Source organism: Podarcis bocagei (assembly GCF_964188305.1).
Source record: "Podarcis bocagei genome assembly, chromosome: 8".
Taxonomy (NCBI): domain Eukaryota; kingdom Metazoa; phylum Chordata; class Lepidosauria; order Squamata; family Lacertidae; genus Podarcis; species Podarcis bocagei.
Window position 1 is genome coordinate 90,025,654 of NC_138133.1, and position 21,906 is coordinate 90,047,559.

Consider the following 21,906-nt stretch of genomic DNA (forward strand, 5'->3'; position numbering starts at 1 on the left):
CTGAGAGGTACAGAAACAAACAGTGGCTTGCCAGTTTCACATCATATGGTCCACAACTTAAGAGATGTGGAGTGGAGAAATGATTGTGGCAGAGAGATAAAAGCAATGTTACGAATAATGAGATTTTGGTTCCACAGAAGCACAGCGGAGTGGACGGTAATAAGTTCTGGATTACAACCAAGTCAAGATATCATCATACTTTGCAAGAACACGTCAGCCATAAAGTTTGCCTTTTGACATAAGTTGTGAACCACCGCCATGTAGCGGTGTAGTCCAAAAGTTCGGCTTCTACCCTAGAAGCTCATAAAGAACGAGTGAGTTTTTCAGATATGGCAAGAAATAAGACCTTCTGAAACTAGAACTTTTCAGAATCTTAAAGCCAAGTTAGTCCCTGGAGAATGGTTAGTCAAGCAGCAACAAGAAGTTCTGAAAATATTCTTACTCTTTTACAGCACCAGTGAACATACACAAAACTAAGAGGGACAGAGTGGGCTTTGTTTGGGGCACACAATATTACAGTGTGTTCGGATCAGAGCATCCTTATTTTGAGGGTCTTTTCAGAACTCGGCACACGGCAATCTGGGCAGATTTTGAAGCATCTGCAAGATCTACACTTGTAGATCAAGTGGTCAAGTGGCTCCACGATTCATCCTGAATCAAAACTGCTACCAATGCTCCAATTTAGTTGAGCGCTCACCCCAAATGGGAAATGGAAGAAACAGTAAGCATCAAGGAACTGGAATCAACTGATGTGTAGATGGGATCTGTGGCTATGGAGATGTAAGTGTGAGGTTGGTCAATGGCAGGACAGGGCAAACGTCAGGTTTATGGGATCTTGGGAGATGGGAGATCCTTGCTAATCTCCTGCTAATCTCTGAGTAGAGGTATACCAGCAGATCTCTGGTCTACCTCCAGCCAAATATGCAGGTAACAGGTGCAGGAACTTCCACTCACCCAGACTGAAGGCAGAAAAGCACCAGGGGCTTATCTCCACCAGACGGGGTCATTCAAAGGTTAGTAATAAAGGACCACCACCATTCCTAACGGGACGTGGGTGGCGCTGTGGTCGTTTTATTGGCCGAGGGAGCCAGTGTACAGCTTCCAGGTCATGTGGCCAGCATGACTAAGCCGCTTCTGGCGAACCAGAGCAGAACCGGAAACGCCGGTTACCTTCCCGCCGGAGCAGTACCTATTTATCTACTTGCACTTTGACGTGCTTTCAAACTGCTAGGTTGGCAGGAGCAGGGACCACAGAGCCTAGGACTTGCCGATCAGAAGGTCGGTGGTTCAAATCCCCATGACGAGGTGAGCTCCCGTTGCTCGGTCCCTGCTCCTGCCAACCTAGCAGTTCGAAAGCACGTCAAAGTGCAAGTAGATAAATAGGTACCGCTCCGGCGGGAAGTTAAACGGCGTTTTCGTGCGCTGCTCTGGTTCGCCAGAAGCGACTTAGTCATGCTGGCCACATGACTTGGAAGCTGTCTGCGGACACATACCGGCTCCCTCAGCCTATAGAGCGAGATGAGCGCCGCAACCCCAGAGTCGGTCACAACTGGACCTAATGGTCAGGGGTCCCTTTACCTTTACCATTCCTAATATACAGTCGTACCTCGGGTTGAATGTGCTTCGAGATGAGCGCGTTCGAGTTGCGCTCTGTGGCAACCCGGAAGTAACAGAGCGTGTTACTTCCAGGTTTCGCTGCTTGCGCATGTGCAGATGCTCAAAATGACGTCACGTGCATGCGCAAAAGTGCCAAAACGTGACCCACGCACATGCAGACACGGGTTACGTTTGCTTCTAGATGCGAACGGGGCTCCGGAACGGATCCCGTTCGCATCTAGAGGTACCACTGTAATTACCTGGAGTTAGTGCAACAGGACACAGATCTCCAGCAGACCTGAGAATGCATTTGATAGCCAACCCAGATGCCAATGCGTGTTCCTTTTGCCGTCCCCATGGACTTATGATGGCAAAGTCCAGTCCTCTCCAGCCCCAAACCTGCAAACGTGTACCCGGAAACGTAAGACGACCGATGGACGTGGTACAAGGCATGCAGAATTTGCTGGAAGGACCATTCGCCAGAGGCAAACATGGTTGCTCTTCCATTGCTCATCCAAGTCTGGCCAGGAAAGTCTTTTGATGGAAGGAGAAGAAGGGCACGACACGCCACCCGCTGTATGGTCAATCTATCCAGAAGATAAATTGTATATTAAGGAGTCAGTGATGTGACATGGTTGCCCTATTCCTTCCTTCCTCTCCTTGTCTCTGAAGTTCTTTGATGGGATGAGAACAGCCTATAATGTCCTAATCAGTTAGGAGGAAGAGATAGTGATGGGTACCTTCTTTGAAGTTGGACATTGTTTTGAGAAAGTGAGGCTTTGGCAGGGGGTGACTAATGAATAATCTGCACTAGCTATCTATAAATCGGATGGTTGTGGGCAAAACTTCTGAGAAGCTCGTGCATGGACTGATCTGGCCGTGGGGCCGTGCAAACTGAAGCTACCTGGGGGAGTCACTTCACCACTTCTTAAGGGCTTCCAAATGGCAGGTTGAAGTGCATGCTTGGTATGTATATATTGCTTGCTGTTAAGAATAGCATCTTTAATCTTCTCGCCCACTTGTGTTTTGTATTACTCCTGAATCTCATTTTAAAAGAACCACCTTGCATTTGGCAAGACACCCATCACGGCTGCATACGGAAAGGCTCCTGACCTTTAGGAAAGCAGACCCATATTCCCCGCCCATGCACTTTTAGGTTCAGCAAAACTCACATTCAGCAGGAATGAAAATAATATTAAAAGGAAGAAAGGGGGAAAGTCACCCTTGACACTCTGGCCCCTGGTTCCTATCAACTCCTCACCATTGCTATTCCAGTGGCATCTCCTCAAGCGAGGAACTCTGACTCTTAATTGCAGTTTGCCATGGAACCAGAGATTTTCCTTCCCACTCCCAATTAATATTTCATGCGCAGAAATAATTATAATCTCGTGATCTTATAAGATAGTTGCTTATTTCCTTCACATCTGAAAGGAGGTCGTTCCACAGGGCAGGCGCCACTACCGAGAAAGCCCTCTGCCTGGTTCCCTGTAACCTCACTTCTCGCAATGAGGGAACCGCCAGAGGCCGTCGGAGCTGGACCTTAGTGTCTGGGCTGAACAATGGAGGTGGAGACGCTCCTTCAGGTATACTGGACTGAGGCTGTTTAGGGCTTTAAAGGTCAGCACCAACACTTTGAATTGTGCTCGGAAACGTACTGGGAGCCAATGCAGATCTCTCAGGACCGGTGTTATGCGGTCCCAGCGGCCGCCCCCAGTCACCAGTCTAGCTGCTGCATTCTGGATTAATTGCAATTTCCAGGTCACCTTCAAAGGTAGCCCCACGTAGAGCGCATTGCAGTAGTGCAAGAGATGGGGTGCAGAACCTGCTGCGGTCAGAGACAGTGGAGGGCACGGTCTGGTTGCATGTGCCCCTGAGCTATAGCCCAAAACACAGGATTTACTCCAAAGATAAAACAGAACCATTGCTCCACAAAACGTGTGAGTGTCGATGCAACACACAGAATGCCTTGTTAAAAGGCATATGTGTTCATGTAAAAAAGAGTGGTCGGGCGACTAAGGAAACGCCTAACCACAGTGGCCTCCGAGTGCTTGCCGCTGTCAAGGTTAAGCAAAATCCTAAGTGTGCAGTTTTGGTTACACTTGGCAACTGCCAACGCTAATCGAATCTTTGAATCGCAGCTCCCGCGGGCCCTCTTCTCACGGCAGTGAATGCCATATTAAAGGTATAAATGCGGTGATTTAATGGTTAAATTGCAACGTTGAGGCCGTTTCTTCATTGCCTCTGCTTAAGAGCGATTATGCACAAAATGCATTAGGTGTGATAATCGGGGTGCTTCCTTTAGCAAAACAAACCTTTTCTTTGGGACATTTTTTCAGGTGGAGCGGGAAGATTTTATTCCAAACAGCAACAAGGCATTCAAGCATTCATTCATTTTCTGTTCCCTCCCTTCCTTCCAAAGGGGTCCAGGGCCTCCTTTTAATTTTGGCCACCCGTACCTGGCTCTCTGTCCCCTGAGCCCCGCAATGCTGGGCCACACTATAAAATTAAATACGCAACAGGCAACTGCAGATCTTGTTCACTTAGGGCAGCAACAGGTTGGATGGGAGCTAATAAACTGAAGTTGAGAGTGGAGGTGCAACTTTCCTTTGGGAGTTGCACTGACTGCCTGTTTGCTGCCAGGCCCAATTCAAGGTGTTTTAGGACCCAAATACTTAAGGGGCTGCCTACTCCTATTCCTGCCTTCTCGGGCTCCGCAATCTGCAGGGGACAGCCCTTCTTGAGGTACCTCTGACAGCATTGACATGGACAGGGTTTTCCCCAGGGTGGTGACATGGAGCTCCCCCCCTTGAATGATATACGTGATGGTCCCCCTACATTGGTGGCTTCCTAGGTAAGCACCTGAAATCAGCTAGCTGATTAAAAATCTGCAGCCTTTTCATGGTGTTTGTGGGAGGGGGGATTGTTGTCATTGTTTTGATGTTTTGGTTTGAATTATTTATTTGTGCTTTTACCTTATATTTTTAATCTTGTGAATCGCCCTGAAATCTTACGATGAAGGGCAGTATAGAAGTCTAAAAGCAAAACAAAAAAATATTAAAAATAAAACAAGTCTCGTAGCGCTTGGGAGATTGAGGTGGCGTGTAGCAAAGGGGCAACGAACAATGGCGCCAGAGATTCAATCCACTTTGGGTCACGATGTGACCCAGCTGAACGTCAACAGATTAGGAAAAGCCGGATGAAAATGGATGGCGAAGACCCACAGAAAGGCGCACAAGATTGCTCAGGGGATTTCTAAAAGGACGAGCATCAAGGTCAGGCGAGGAAGGCATCCGTCAGCCTTCGGAAAGCAGGCATGTGGCGGCTCGTCTGCCCCCAGCAACGCTCTGCTGGCCCTGTGGATTTTGCTCTGAGATTTGCTGTGCAGGCTGCAAAACCAGAGGAGGGGGCAGAGTGATCCCCAGCAGCCATGCCAGCCGGCTCTTCTGTTCCATGCGGCAATTGCCAGGAAAGACCCTCCCCATGGCTGTTGCACGATATCTGCATGGATCTGGCTATGCGATAGGGCCCTTCTCGCAGCAGAAGGAAGGTTGCATCGAAGGAGTGAAGCAGCAACCTCTGAATGCTGCCGAAAGGGAGGCCAAATGCTTCACCTCCCCCCCCCCCGCCCCAGCACGTGCGCAGGCAATCCAGCGCAAACAAAATTGACCTCCGGGAGGAAATGTGATAGGGCCAAAAAGGAGCAGAGCCAGTACTGCTCACGTCTCCCATTTTCAAAGACATGAAAAGGATGACCGGAAAAGCACTGCACCACTGTTGTTTTTAACGCAGGATGAGACCCTCCCTGCCCGCGGACTGTCTCGCCAGAGTGGTGCATGCTCTGGTTATCCCCCGCTTGGAATACTGCAATGCGCTCTACGTGGGGCTACCGTTGAAGGTGATCCGGAAACTCCAACTAATCCAGAATGTGGCAGCTAGACTGGGGACTGGGAGCGGCTGCCGAGACCACATAATACCTACATTGGCTCCCAGTGCGTTTCCAAGCACAATTCAAAGTGTTGGTGCTGACCTTCAAAGCCCTAAACGGCCTTGGTCCATTATATCTGAAGGAGCGTCTCTATCCCCATCATTCTGCCCAGACACTGAGGTCCAGCTCCGAGGGCCTTCTGGCGGTTCCCTCACTGCGAGAAGCCAAGTTACAGGGAACCAGGCAGAGGGCCTTTTCGGTGGTGGCACCCACCCTGTGGAACGCCCTCCCACCAGATGTCAAAGAGAACAACTACCAGACTTTTAGAAAACATCTGAAGGCAGCCCTGTTTAGGGAAGCTTTTAATGTTTGATGCATTATGGTATTTTAATATTTTGTTGGAAGATGCCTAGAGTGGCTGGGGAAGGCCAGCCAGATGGGCGGGGTACAAATAAATAAGTTGTTGTTGTTGTTGTTAGAAGTTCACATGCTCCAGGGAACAGAATGGGTGGGTGGCGACGCCTTATTGACAGATCGAGACAATCTCTCGGCTTCATCGCTCAGGGTTGTTGGCAAGGAAACTAAAAGAGTACAAAGCCCTGAATGACTTGGGACCTAAAGACTTGATGGAGCGCCTCCCCCTGGATGAGGCTGCCCACAAATTTAGGTTGCCCGGGAAGGCACTTCTTAGAGTTCCTCTGCTGGGAACACTTCATTTGGTGAGACATGCAGGAAGGATTTTTCTACGGTGGTTGCCTTGGCCCTGAACTCCCTTTGCACTGAACCTTGAACCCGCATTGCTGGTCTTCAAACGCTAGGTGAAAAGCCTGGCTGTTCAGGCCTCTGGTCAGTAAAGCTGTTGGTTTTAACGCCCCTTTCTCCCGTCAGCCAGCAGAAAGTTTGCAGAACTTGGGAGTTAAGGATATGCAGAGGAAGCAGTTTCTGTCCTGTCCTGAGTTCATTGCAATCAGTGCTGCTTATGTTCCACCACAGTTCAGCTTCCACTAAAAACCTCCTATGTTATCCATCTCACTTTTCTGCTATGGCTGAAACTTACGTAATTATGGAATTAATTCCAGTGTACTTCAACAGAATGGAAATGTCAAAGCAATGCAGTAAATAACACAATCATTTATGTAACTGTTGCAGGCTACAAAAAAACCCCTCAAAGGGTTTTTTCGCTTTTGCTATTTCCATTCCAGACCTCTGATGGACAAGCAACCCACTTCCGTTTCTGACAGAATTGTCCATCCTCTCAACTTGGGAGTAAATCACAACATGATCATCATCTTCTTCACCATTAGCATCATCCTCATTATTGCAATGCAAACAGGAATAGTCCAAAGTCAGCAAAACAAAGGAGAGCAGTCTGCGGCGCAATCGCCTATTTGCTGATAGAACAAATCTCAGAAATGCTAGCTAAGTCATAAAAATCAAGTGGGCAAAACAAGCATTTGAAGAGTTACTGACTGCTAGGAAGTTATGGAGAATGCTGGAATTTTGTGCCCAGACAGGCACCTGTAAGCCTCTTTAAAATCTACAAAGGCACATGAACGCCTGGCCTGGGTTCCATTCCCAGAAGGGAACTGGAGTGGGGAAGGGAGCCAGGAACTGTGAGACTATTTAAGCCCTGTGTGCTATGTACCACCCTAAGGGTCACAGTTCAGCCACAGAGCATCTCCTTTGCATGCAGAAAGATGCCAGCCTGCTGAATTACATCGTCTAAGACAAAGATCTTCACCATGCAAATGTGGCCTCTAGGCAACTTTCACTGGCAATGCAGGAGAGGGAGGCAAATTTCCACCTAGATCTTGAAAAATATTCCCCAAACCTGTTATGGACGGTCATTGTAGCTGCCTAACTGACCAGCAAGCCAACTCCAGTACAGCGGACGTGCGGGTTGCGAACGGGATCCGTGCGGGAGGCATGTTTGCAACCCACAGCGTCGCGTCTGCGCATGTGCGGGTTGCGATTCGGCACTTCTGCGCATGCACAAAGTGTGATTGAGTGCTTCTGAGCATGCGCGAGTGCCCAAACCTTGAAGTAACCCGTTCCATTATTTCCGTGTTCAGCGCGGTGCGCAACCCAAAAACACACAAACTGAAGCGTCTGTAACCCGAGGTATTACTGTACAGTGGTACCTCGGGTTAAGTACTTAATTCTGGAGGTCTGTTCTTAACCTGAAGCTGTTCTTAACCTGAAGCACCACTTTAGGTAATGGGGCCTCCTGCTGCCGCTGCACTGCCGGAGTACAATTTCTGTTCTCATCCTGAAGCAAAGTTCTTAACCCAAGGTACTATTTCTGGGTTAGCAGAGTGTGTAACCTGAAGCGTATGTAACCCGAGGTACCACTGTATAGGGCAGATACAGGTTGCAATGGGCTCCCAGCAAACCTGCCATTCTCAACCTTGGATGAGCAACCAGCGTTGATATTCTACGCAGCCTCTTTCTCTCCTCTTTCTCTCTCTCGGCTGCAAGGAGGAAGGGAGATAGGCAGCTCAGCCACACTAAGCCGCCAGATCCGCTCCCGACGTGAGCCAGCCACAGGGAAAGTACTGGATCAGAATATTAAGGAACGAGAACCAGGTTCAGCTGCAACGGTCCCGGATCAGAGACAGCAACAGAAAGCAGGGCTGCAGGCAGACTTTAATTGCTCCCTGTTGTGCAGGAGGGCCGTCGTAAAAATTGTTGACGATGGGAAGAATACGTAAAAGGAGGACAAGCGGGGGGGGGGGCAGGGCCTTCTCCGATCCCCTGGCACATGCTGAACATCATCACCAACTAGGAGGCGAGGAACACAAGCGTCAGGCCTGAAATGGACTCCTTGGATTGGAAAGAAGAGAAGCACCCAGAGACTAATGTAAAAGGTAAAGGTAAAGGAGTCCTGGATGGTTACCGTATTTTTCGCTCTACTGGATGCACTGGACCACAGGACGCACCTAGTTTTTAGAGGGGGAAATCAAGGGGGGGAAATATTATTTTCCCCCCCCCAGCCCCAAAGAGCAAGGGACAGGCTGCACGCAGCCTGTCCGCTTCTCCCAGAGCTTCTCGGGGCTGTGGGGGAAGCCTGGGTCCCCCCCCCAGCCCCAAAGAGCAAAGAAGCCAAGACAGTGCGCGGGATCCATAGCCGCGCAACCTCTCCAGCCAGGAGCGAAACCTCTCCAGCGTAGCTAAGGAAGAAGACAAGGCAGCGAGCGCGATCCATCCCGCTCACTGCCTTGGCTTCCTCTTTAGCCTTGAGCAGCATCTTTAGCCTTGCGCAACGGGATGGATCGTGCCCGCTGTCCACCGGGGCTGGACTAGATGACTCCTGGGGTTCCCTTCCAACCCTGCAATTCTATGACCTCGGAAGGTGTTGGGGGTCTCCACCACTGGAGGCTTTTAATCAGCAGTTGGGGGACCATCTGCCTGGCGTTCTTTAGCTGTAATTCCTACATTGTGAGGGGGCTGGGCTAGATGACCCTCCGGTGGCCCTCCCAACTCTATACAGTCCTACACTTCTACGGCAGGAGATCCACAGCCACTTCACACTATGCCCACTCCCAATTTTCATTGGAGAGACATGTGGCTTCACTGTCTAGGTAGGTACCCCCCCACCTGCCACTCTCCCCCCACCCCACTTAAGCCGAGGGAATTCCTGCCCAGAGAAGCTCCCAGGTGAGGCAAGGGTTAAGATCTACCTCTGGTAAATGGCTTTCCCTTTTCCCTTCTTCTTCTATGCTATTTCCTTCTTTTGTGTTTTGTTTAATCTGTTTTTATTGTATACTAAAATAAAAGCTGCAAAGTTTCTTTTTTATAGCATCCCCCCCTCCAAACTAAAACGTTAATCTAGATAAAAACACTGATCCAGAGGAAATGAAGGGGGTGGAGAAAGGATGGAAAAAGAAAAAGAGGTAGAGATAGAGAGATTTTTTAAAAAGTTGGCTTCTTTAGCCTTGCGCAGCCTCCCACGGCTGGAGAGGCGCGCTAGGCAAAAGAGGAAGCCCGGGCAGCGAGGGGATGGATCGCGCTCACTGTCCTGGCTTCCTCTTTAGCCTTGTGCAGCCCCCCCCCCCCCGCTGGAGAGATTGCGCAAGGCTTTTCTAGAGGAGGGAGAAGGGACTGACTGGCCGCGTCAGTCCCTTCTCCCTCCTGGGGAAAAGCCCGCAAGAGCCGCACGAAGCTCCCCCCTGCATTCGCTCCATAGGACGCACAGACTTTCCCCCTTAGTTTTTAAGACGGAAAAACTGCATCCTATGGTGCGAAAAATACGGTAAGTCCAGTCAAAGGTGACTATGGGGTTGTGGCGCTCATCTCGCTTTCAGGCCGAGGGAGCCAGCGCTTGTCCACAGAAAGGTTTTCCGGGACATGTGGCCAGCATAACTAACCCGCTTCTGCTGCAATGGGACACCGTGAAGGAAACCAGAGCGCACGGAAATGCCGTTTACCTTCCCCCTATGGTGGTACCTATTTATTTACTTGCACTGGTGTGCTTTTGAACTGCTAAGTTGGCAGGAGCCAGGACAGAGCAACACCCAATCGCCTTCAAAATCTGGCCAGCGGACAGTCTGGGAATCAGCGTGTTTTTACATGCGTAGAATGTGTGCTTTTATTCAAAATGCATCTCTGGGTTATTTGTGGGGCATAGGAATTTGTTCATTCCCCTCCCCCCCAAAAAATATAGTCCGACACACCCCCCCACAAGGCCTGAGGGACAGTAGACCAGCCCCCTGCTGAAAAAGTTTGCTGACCCCTGCTCAAGACCATGCAGCTTGGCAACCCTTCATCTTTCACTTGCGTAGGGATGATCAAACCCAAAGACCATCAAGAAGGCTGATCGCCAAAGAATTGATGCTTTTGAATTCTGGTGCTGGAGGAGACTCTTAAGAGTCCCATGGACTGCAAGAAGATCAAACCTCTCCATTCTGAAGGAAATCAGCCCTGAGTGCTCACTGGAAGGACAGATCCTGAAGCTGAGGCTCCAATATTTTGGCCACCTCATGAGAAGAAAAGACTCCCTGGAAAAGACCCTGATGTTGAGAACGATGGAGGGCACAAGGAGAAGGGGATGACAGAGGACAAGATGGTGGGACAGTGTTCTCGAAGCTACCAACATGAGTCTGACCAAACTGCAGGAGGCAGTGGAAGACAGGAGGGCCTGGCGTGCTCTGGTCCAGGGGGTCACAAAGAGCCGGACACGACTAAACGACTAAACAACAACAATCTTAAAGACCATATTCTCCCATATGAACCTCTAGCGGGCTCTGAGATCTTCTGGGGAGGCCCTTCGCTGTCCCCCACACCCTCACAGGGGGGCAGGAGAGGGCCTTCTCGGTGGCTGCTCCCTAGAGAAGCCAGACTGGCTCCCTCCTTGCTATTCTTCTGCTGGCAGGTGGAGACCTCCTTGTTCCAACAGACCTTTGAGAACAGGCTGTTTTTTAAGGAAAGGGCTGTTGAGCAGCACTTTGCTGTTTTTATTATCTGCATTGTAATAGAACTGATTTTTTAATATATGTTTTAATTTTGAGTTCAATTACGTTTTAGCAATGATCTTCTGCGTGTTTTTAGCTATGTGCATTTTTGTTTGTATTTAATTTTTGTGAGCAGCCTTGAGTTCCAGTCTGGGGAAAGGGTGGGATGATAATAATAATAATAATAATAATAACAATAATAATGATAATAATAATAATAATAATAATAATAATAATAATAATAATAATAATAATGTGTTGGGAATTCAATAAAAAAATTTTTAAAAAAGAAACTAAATTAAATTAATGCCTAAACTCAATGGGAAGCTTTTAATGTTTGATGTTTTGCTGTGTTTTTAATATTTTGTTGAGAGCTGCTTCTTCGTCTTCTTCTTCTTCTTCTTCTTCATCTTCTTCTTTTGGGATGACACCTTGGAGACTTTGGCTGGAGACGTACAAATTGCTGCTTGCAGAATATAAAGGACTGTAAGAGTCTTTTCTTTAGCATGCATGCAGCAAGGTTGTCTAAATAAATGCCGACATGAAAAGCAAACTGACCCAGTTTTGCGGTTTCTTGCGTGGGTTTGTGGAGAGATGCATACGGTGTTAGTAGGGAGTCCTTGGTGTAAAAATGACCCTGTTTAGGTCTACCTGGTTCAAGGTTGGGGGCGGATGCCTGCTGTTGGGTCTCAGGATCACCACCCAAACTCACACACACAAGCCATGTCTCTTACGGCGTGATCCGTTCGCTGCTTTGTAGAAATGACTAAATCAGCATTCAGGAAGAAGCGCTTCCTCGCAGCTCATCCGTATTAATTTGTTTACAACTTGGCCTTCGGGTCTGAGAGCAGCTTTTGGAGCGGTTCTTCCCGACTTCAGTCTGATTTCACAAGTCGCTCCCTTGACCTCCAACCCAGGCGCTCAGAGACATTTCTGTGGGCTGTGCGTTGGATACGCAATGGGGAAAAAAGACCTCCATGGACCAGAACCCTTGCACACTCGCATTTTAACACCTTCAAACTATGGGTAGGGGTAAAGGGTGTTTGTGTGTATGTGGTGTGTCCCCCCCCCAAAAAAAAACCCCACTGAGCTCTGCAGAGTGCAGATCTCATCCTTTAAGAGCAATTTTTCCGATCTCCAGGAATGCACAACTCAGCTTGGGCGTGGGCCGTGCTCTCAAGGGAAAGAGAGAAATATTTCCACTTTGGTGGTGGGCTGCTGTCTCCTTCAGGGATCTTTGTTCTCTTCATGGCATGCAGAAGAGGAATGCATTAGGGGTTGCTTTTAAAAAAAAAAAATCTGAACTGAAAAATTTACTTTGTGAGAGACAGGTTTCATTTCTCTGCTCCTCAGGCCAGGGGCAGGAAGCTAAGATGAGCGACAGGGTCAAAGCTCTCCGGTTCTTGTTTGCAGTGTGAGAAGCTTGCGGGAATCATAGGGTTCATAGGATTGTAGAGTTGGAAGGGACCCGTTTCGGGGGGCTGAGTCCGCTACTAAGCAACATAGAGGGAGCCGAAGACACCTCAGCTCATGGGAGTTGGCCCCTATGTCGGCAATTCTGCATTAAATGGTCTGCTGGAACATGGCAGGCATTGAATTTGGGACCTTCTGCATGAAAAGCTGCCTATTTCACTAAGGACTAGAATCTTGCTTTATTTTTAATTTTTAATTTTTTAGGATTTTGCTACTGTCTCTCCAGCCTTTATTTGATCTACAGCTTTTGCCCCCCCCCCATACAATATTTTATTGGTTTTTTCCATATTACATCACAATATGAATAAACCAAAGCCATCATCACATCCTCCCCGTCCCACCATATATCCATCAATCAAACCTAATATTATTTTGTCCCTCCCCCCGCTTCCCTCTGCCCCCACTCGATTTTCTCTGAGATTACATTTATCTTTGCATTTACACTCGTCTCAAATCTTCTATATATTCTTATTATCTTTCCTTACTAATTTACCTTCCCTCAGATACTTTACATTTTGATCTAGGCATACAGTGGTACCCCGCAAGACGAATGCCTCGCAAGACGGAAAACCCGCAAGACGAAAGGGTTTTCTGTTTTGGAGGCGCTTCGCAAGACGAATTTCCCTATGGGCTTGCTTCGCAAGACGAAAGCCCATAGGGAAATCTCCGGGGACCTCTTTTAAATGCTGGTGGTGGGGAGCAAAGCCTTTCCCCCCCTCCGGCCTTCAGAAGAGGTCCAGGAAGACCGGCGGGGGCCGAAAGGCTTTGCTCCCCACCGCCAGCATTTTAAAAGCAGTCCGGGATAGCAGGGAAGAGCTTCCCGCTATCGCGGACGGCTTTTGAAGGCAGGCAGGGGGGAGCAAAGACTTTCGCCCCCCGCCCGCCTTCAGAAGAGGTCCAGGACCGCCCGCATTTTAAGATAAAATGCCGTCCGCCAGCATTTTAAGATCGCCCCAGACAGCGGAGAAGTCCTCCGCTGTCCCGGGGTTTTTTAAAATGCTGGGGGTGGGAAGAAAAGCCCTTGTCCCCCCCCCCAGCCTTCAGAAGAGGTCGGGGGACAGACTGTCCCCGGACCTGGTCTGAAGGCGGTTTCCCTAGGAACGCATTAATTGATTTTCAATGCATTCCTATGGGAAACCGTGCATCGCAAGACGAAGAGACTTGCGGAACGAATTAATTTCGTCTTGCGAGGCACCACTGTATTAGCCTATCTTTTTTTTTGAGCAATATTTTACCATATATTCATCAAAACATTCCCTCTCCTTTTTTAATTTAATTGATTCGATTGCTTTCTTATAATAGCTGTTAGCGTTGCCAGGGTTAAGTATTCATTTAGTTTACAAATCCATTCCTCCCTTAAGGATAGAGTTTGTGACTTCCACTTAGCAGCAATCACTACTCTAGCTGCTGTACTTGCATATAAAAAGAATTCTCCCCCCCCCCCCTTGGCATCTCTTCCCCTATCAATCCAAGGAGATATCTCTCCGGTCTTTTTATTATTGATATTTTCAACATCTTGCTTTATTTTTAGCGGATGGGCTATATCTCAGTGGTAGAGCCTCTTGCATGCAGAAGGACTCGAATTTGATCCCTGGTATCTCGGGGCACGGCTGGGCATAACCCCATTCTAAAACCCCGCATGGTGAGCCCCTGCCAGTCAGCGTGTGCAATACGTTTCCAGTACGTTTCCGAGCACAATTCGAAGTGTTGGTGCTGACCTTGAAAGCCCTAAACGGCCTCAAAGGCCCAGTAGACCTGAAGGAGCGTCTCCACCTCCATCGTTCAGCCCGGACACTAAGGTCCAGCGCCAAGGGCCTTCTGGCGGTTCCCTCATTGCGAGAAGCAAAGTTGCAGGGAACCAGGCAGAGGGCCTTCTCAGTGGTGGCACCTGCCCTGTGGAACGCCCTTCCAGCAGATATCAAGGCCATAAACAAATACAGTGGTACCTCGGGTTACATATGCTTCGGGTCACATACGCTTCAGGTTATAGACTCCACTAACCCAGAAATAGTACCTCGGGTTAAGAACTTTGCTTCAGGATGAGAGCAAAAATCGTGCTCCGGCGTCGCGGCAGCAGGAGGCCCCATTAGCTAAAGTGTTGCTTCAGGTTAAGAACAGTTTCAGGTTAAGAACGGACCTCCGGAACGAATTAAGTACTTAACCCGAGGTACCACTGTATTTTACTTTTAAAAGCAGCCCTGTTTAAGGAAGTTTTTAATGTCTGATGCTGTATTGTTTTTAATATTTTGTTGGAAGCTGCCCAGAGTGGCTGGGGACACCCAGCCAGATGGGTGGGATATAAATAATAAATTATTATTATTATTGTATTACTGAGCTGGATGGACCAATGCGCTGACTCTGTATAAGGCAGGTTCCTAAGTTCCTGGGACGCTGCTTGGCCTCCTTTCCCTGAAACAGTCCCGCTAAAAGACCTGTCTCTCAGCCAAGGAAAAGTGTTGCCATTCCCACTTGCAAACTCCGATTCTGACATGAGCGGGGGGGGGGGGCGGAGGGGGCTGCTGGCAAGCTTACAGAGAGCACTATGACAAAGGGGCGCTTGGGTGCAGGCGCCAGGGGACAGCCCTGTCTTCTCCCCTCGTTTGCTTCACTCCTTCCCTCTTTCTCAAAGTCAAGTCCTGCCGTGCTCGCCAAAGCAGGCAGAAGTGAAAATGGCGGGGGCATTTCGGCGGCAGCAAAGCAGCGGTCCGTGAAGGGGCCTCTGGGGGCTTGGCGGCTGACGCCAGGCATGGCTGGGAATGCCAACACAGCTCAGGACGGGGGCTGAACGTCAAGCAACAAGGGCAGAAACACAGGCTGAGAGGATCCTCTGAGACACTGGACGGAGGAGAGGCAAAGATGCAATGTCAGGTGATGGACAGGTGGGTAAATTTGCCCACCTGTTGAAACTTGGCCTGTAGGGGGAGACGGTGGTGCTCTGGCGTTCTGTTCCCCACCTGGCAGCACTTCTCTGGGGTTTCAGGTGGGAGAGACGCCGGTGGGGTTTGAACCTGGTGACTGGGAGCGGCCGCCGAGAACACATAACACCGGTCTTGAAAGGCCTTCATTGGCTCCCAATACGTTTCCAAGCACAATTCAAAGTGTTGGTGCTGACCTTTAAAGCCCTTTATGGCCTCGGTCCAGTAGACCTGAAGGAGCGTCTCCACCCCCATTGTTCTACTTGGACACTGAGGTCCAGCGCCGAGGGCCTTCTGGAGGTTCCCTCCCTGCGAGAAGCAAAGTTGCAGGGAACCAGGAAGAGGGCCTTCTCAGTGGTGGCACCTGCCCTGTGGAACGCCCTTCCAGCAGATATCAAGGCCATAAACAAATACAGTGGTACCTCGGGTTACATATGCTTCGGGTCACATACGCTTCAGGTTATAGACTCCACTAACCCAGAAATAGTACCTCGGGTTAAGAACTTTGCTTCAGGATGAGAACAGAAATCGTGCTCCGGCGTCGCGGCAGCAGCAGGAGGCCCCATTAGCTAAAGTGTTGCTTCAGGTTAAGAACAGTTTCAGGTTACTAAGAACGGACCTCTGGAACGAATTAAGTACTTAACCCGAGGTACCACTGTATTTTATTTTTAAAAGCAGCCCTGTTTAAGGAAGTTTTTAATGTCTAATGCTGTATTGTTTTTAATATTTTGTTGGAAGCTGCCCAGAGTGGCTGGGGAAACCCAGCCAGATGGGCGGGATATAAATTATTATTATTATTATTATTATTACCTCGCATTACAGATGCTCGACTATTTAGCTGCTGCTGCTGCTAAACCATGAGCGTTTCCTAACGCTTCCCAGCTCCACAGTTCCACGGAAGCTTCCCGGGCCCTGATTCACTGCCTCCACATTAGGAAAAGGTCCCCATGGCGATCCTACCTACAACTTCATTCTTTTGAGAGTGCACCCTTTTTGAAAAGTCCTATAACTGTGGGTCCTCGAATCCCCCAGTTTAATTACCGTATATGCTTCATATAATGAAACATTTCCTTTTGTGAACGCCAGAAAATCAATTTCGCCGGATGTCTCCGAGCTGTCGTGTTTGGAAGCCGCGTGTAAAATTGCTCTTTATTCACATCCCCTCCGTTGGTCATGATTCATAACCCTCTAATAATACTAATCTCCCCTCTTTAATCATTCCCCCCCCCTCCGAACACACACGCATCACTGCTTGTAGGGAAACAATTCCAAATCTGTCCTCAGCCGCTGCAGCTACCCTTTGCTCTGCTTTCTCCAGTTCTACAATATCCCCTCCAAGATTGGCAAAGGACCCTGCGCAGAATTCAAAAGGTCACTGCAGCAAAAGTTTATATAACGACATAATGACATTTGCCATTTTATCTTCTAACAACCCCTAACATTTACTGTGCCTTTTTTCCAATGCCTCAAGACACTAAGAGGAAGTTTTTAAGAGAATTCCCTATGATGACTCCTGGTTATTTTTCTGATGTAAAGGTAAAGGTACCCCTGACCAATAGGTTCAGTCGCGGACGACTCTGGGGTTGCGGCGCTCATCTCGTTCTATTGGTCGAGAGAGCCGGCGTTTGTCCGCAGACAGCTTCCAGGCCATGTGGCCAGCATGACTAAGCCGCTTCTGGCGAACCAGAGCAGCGCACGGAAACGCTGTTTACCTTCCCGCTGGAGCGGTACCTATTTATCTACTTGCACTTCATGCTTTTGAACTGCTAGGTTGGCTGGAGCAGGGAACAAGCAACGGGCGCTCACCCCATCATGGGGATTCGAACCACCGACCTTTCTGCTGCTCTGGAGGGTAGAACCCAAACCAACAGATTCAAAATACAAGAAAGGAGATTCAAACTAAACCTTAGGAATAACTTTCTGAGGGCAAGAGCCCCTTGACAGTGGAATGGACTGCCTTGGAAGCTGGTAGACTCTCCTTCACTGAAGGTTTTTGAACAGGTTTGGTGGCCATCCCTCAGGCATTCTTTGGCTTCAATTCCTGCGTTGCAGGGGGTTGGATTGGATGACCTTTGGGGGCCCCTTCCAACTCTACAACTCTATTTTTTTAACACCAGTTCATTACTCCTTTGTTTGTCGTCTTTCTCTCTGTGTGTGTTTCTTTTCTTTTTTCCCTTCCCGTTGTGGTCCAAGGACGAGCTGAGTCTTTGCAAGATGCGTTCTGACTTCATCAGAGACATTCCTGCACCAGATGGACCAGAAGTCTGGTCTGGCTCGAGGCAGCTGTCTATGTTCTTCTTGTTTTATTGAACATCTAAATAACTCTTCAACTAGGGAAGACTTAAGAGGTGGGGGCTAAAAGCATTGAATGCATCCTCAAGCACTGAAGCTTCCCTTAGATGAATTTCAACTCTCCTAGAAACTGGCACCATTTGCAATGGCTGGTGCTTGGAAAAAGCCATTAGTGGCAGAAAGGCACCGAGGTTTTCGGGAGCTGAGCAAAGGTTGCCAGGCCCTTTCAAGAAGGCAAAGCTCCTTGCTCAGAAAAGATCTTTCCTCTCCCATCCTTCTGTCCAAAGTGGAGATTAAGTTTGACAAGCCAGGCGGCCAACGTAAATGAATTTGTCTGGCGGGACCTGCGTGCCCGAAAACCAAATTACAGGGCTCCAACAACCATCTCCGGGAAGGAGATGTTTACCTCTGGTTGCGTATATGCCAAGTGCAGAAGCATCTCAGTCAACTTTTACCACTAGACTCTAATTGTGGAATTGCAGAATTGGGAGGGAACTTAGGAGTCATCTACTCCAACCCCAGTAGAGACATCACCTTGCCAACAAAGGTCCGTATAGTAAAAGCTATGGTTTTTCCAGTAGTGATGTATGGAAGTGAGAGCTGGACCATCAAGAAGGCTGATCTCCGAAGAATGGATGCTTTTGAATTATGGTGCTGGAGGAGACTCTTGAGAGTCCCATGGACTGTGAGAAGATCAAACCTCTCCATTCTTAAGGAAATCAGCCCTGAGTGCTCACTGGAAGGACAGATCCTGAAGCTGAGGCTCCAAGACTTTGGCCACCTCGTGAGAAGAGAAGACTCCCTGGAAAAGACCCTGATGTTGGGAAAGATGGAGGGCACAAGGAGAAGGGGACGACAGAGGACGAGATGATGGGACAGTGTTCTCGAAGCTACCAGCATGAGTTTGACCAAACTGGGGGAGGCAGTGGAAGACAGGAGGGCCTGGCGTGCTCTGGTCCATGGGGTCACGAAGAGTCGGACACGACTAAACGACTAAACAACAACAGTCCAACCCCTTGAGATGCAGGATTCTCAACCAAAGCACCCATGTGTGTCAGTCTGAGCTTTTCACATGGATTACCTCTGCAGATCATGCCATGAATATAAGGTGGCAGAATGCGATATGAGGACCCTCACACACATCATGAATTCTTTAAATCCCAGTGCTCGTTCTTACCTCCAGACACGGCCTGGAAAGCATTGGTAAACTCCTGATGCCTTAATACTATATATAAAGATCAGCACAGTAATCAGCAAGATTTTATTATCCCCTTTTGTAAGAAGAACGAGCTCCACATACACAATGAATATACCAAAGGTAATTCAGGAAACAAACAAGATAACCAGTTTATAGCCATTTCTCTCCTTTCAACTGCAAATAACGAACAGGAACTTACAGGGAATAAACAAAGAAACAGAAGAAATGAAAGTATTGTGACATTTATTTATTATTAAATTTGTATGTAAGTCCTTCATACGAAGACCACAGCATCCAAAGGACTCCCACCCCTTTCTAATACAATACTGTGGCCCAAAGGTAAATGTAAAGGGACCCCTGACCGTTAGGTCCAGTTGTGGCCCATTCTGGGGTTGCAGTGCTCATCTCGCTTTATTGGCCGAGGGAGCCGGCGTACAGCCTCCAGGTCATGTGGCCAGCATGACTAAGCCGCTTATGGCGAACCAGAGCAGCGCACGGAAACGCCGTTTACCTTCCCGCCGCTGGGTATCTATTTATCTACTTGCACTCTGACGTGCTTTTGAACTGCTAGGTTGGCAGGATCAGGGACCGAGCAACAGGAACTCAGCCCCTCACGGGGATTTGAACCGCCGACCTTCTGATCGGCAAGTCCTAGGCTCTGTGGTTTAACCCACAGTGCCACCCACGTCCTTACTCCACATTTTCCATAGTTGGCTAGCAAAAGCTGCAGCGGGAGCCCTCTTTGCTTCTCAACTGTCCCAAGGACCAGTTTTACATTTCACTGGAGTCCAGACCAAGGAATTGTTGGGAAAGGCGCTAAAGCCTTGCCAGCACAGGTTACTGATGGGGAGAGCAGAATTCTCAAACAGAAGGTACAGTCCTCTTCCTCTCTGACAGAAGTGCCACTGACTTCAGGACAGATATACAGCATTTGTAACTTTGCTGACCGAAAGCAGCACCTGTGTGCTAAATAATAGTAATAATTTATTTATTTGTACCCCACCCATCTGACTGGGTTGCCCCAGCCACTCTGGTTGATTTCCGACAAATATAAAAACATGATAAAACATCAAACATTAAAAGCTTCCCTATACAGGGCTGCCTTCAGATGCCTTCTAAAAGTTGCACAGTTATTTATCTCCATATGTTCCATTCTCTTTTTCATTTCAAGTAAGAAACCCGTTTTTCTTTATTCCTCTGGTGTGAGAACATCTCGTGGGCATATGGTTAAGAGGAAACAGATCTGCGTAACAGACGAGTGCTGTAACTCTAGCAAAAGGTCCTAAATCTCTTCGTATCGTGTGCATGAATACACCTGAGCATATTCGGGCCCACATTTGAGTTCAGGCGCACACCTTGTAACAAGGTAAGAACGAAAGAAGGGCCTGCATCCTGTTCTCACACACCCCTCTAGGTATTGCCACTTCCTTACGGTCTGGCTTGCCCTGGATGGAGCAAGCAAGAACATCGGGGGGGGGGTGTCGTAGGCCAGTGGTAGATCACCTCCTTTTCACGCAGAAGATCCCAGATTCGATCTCGGGGCATCTCCAAGCAGGGCTGAGAAAGGTACCCACTGAGAAGCCCTGGCGGCGAGCAAGGCAGGCAACACTGAGCCCAGAAAATACGGATGCAACAGCCGTTCCCTACCTACCTGGGTGCTTTGCTTTAAAGACCGAGGATTGCTATTAATGAGAAATGAAAGCAAATATTGACCGCTAGCTAAACCCAGCCGCCTCCCCCTGTGCAAACAGCTGGGCGCAATTCGCGCAGCAAGACTGCAAGTGCTCAGGAGATGCTGGCAGCCTCCTGTTTGAAATGCAGCCTTCATAACCCCTGGAGCAGGCTTGGAATAATCATTGCCTTGTGCATGACGCCTTGCTTCCAGGTCTGTGGTGGGTGATGCTTTTCTCGGCGCTGCAGGAAGCAGCTGGGGTGTGCCTTATTTACTCTTGATGCGTTTTTACCCCAATGCCTCCCAAGTGAGCAGGGACGGGTAACAGGGGTTTGGGCAGTTTGCTGCGGAGACCACAGCACACAGGGTTAGTTCCACAGGTTTGCGCACCATGCGTTCTGCTCTCCGGTTACCACTTAGCAACACAGAAAGCCCCCTTATACAGACTGTTGGTCCATCTAGCACTGTAAAGCGGTACCTCTGGTTACGAACTTAATTCGTTCCGGAGGTCCGTTTTTGTTGTTGTTGTATGTTAAATCGTTTTTATTAATTTTCCAATAAAAAAAATCCGATTAACATATCAAATCATAATCCAATTAAAATAAAAAACTAAAATAAAAAAGACCAAATAATCATCCAAATTATAATTTTTAAACTCTAATTAAACTCTAATTTCTAAACTCTCTTTAGCATCAGGGCAACTCACCTGTACTGCATCCGCTGCCCGTCGGAGCCGTAATCCCGATAGATCTCGTATTCCTTCTCGAAAACTCCGGGAGGCGAGGAACTGCAAGAGGACACAAGGAGAAACAAGGCTATGAGGAACAAAGTGGGTGGGGCCCAGCACAGACATAACCCCTCCCAAAAAAAACTCTGCTTGGAAGCTTTCCAGTGAGGATTGTGTAGTAGAAATAATAATAATAATAATAATAATAATAATAATAATAATAATAATAATAATAATAATAATAATAATAATTTATTATTTATAGCCCACCCATCTGGCTGAGCTTCCCCAGCCACTCTGGGCGGCTTCCAACAAAATATTAAAATACCGTAATACAGTGGTGCCTCGCAAGACGAAATTAATCTGTTCCACGAGTCTCTTCGTCTAGCGGTTTTTTCGTCTTGCGAAGCAACCCTATTAGCGGCTTAGCGCTATTAAAGGCTTAGCGGCTATTAAAGGCTTAGCGGATTAGCGGCTAAAAGGCTATATTAGCGGCTTAGCAGCTTAGAAAAGGGGGGGGGAGCGGAAAAATATTGGAACACTCGCAAGACGTTTTCGTCTTGCAAAGCAAGCCCATAGGGAAAATCGTCTTGCGAAGCAGCTCAAAAACAGAAAACCCTTTTGTCTAGCGGGTTTTCCGTCTTGCGAGGCATTCGTC

General features: G+C 48.4%; 1 protein-coding gene across 3 annotated transcripts in view; it reads right to left on the reverse strand.

Annotated features, from left to right (window-relative positions):
• Positions 1-21,906, reverse strand: part of ARHGAP39 (Rho GTPase activating protein 39) — a 198,011-nt gene that overhangs the window by 50,567 nt on the left and 125,538 nt on the right. For all 3 annotated transcript variants that reach the window (XM_081204443.1, XM_081204444.1, XM_081204442.1), the window contains exon 3: positions 21,228-21,308. In XM_081204443.1, the coding sequence (XP_081060569.1) occupies positions 21,228-21,308 (81 nt within the window). The remainder of the gene's footprint in view (positions 1-21,227; positions 21,309-21,906) is intronic.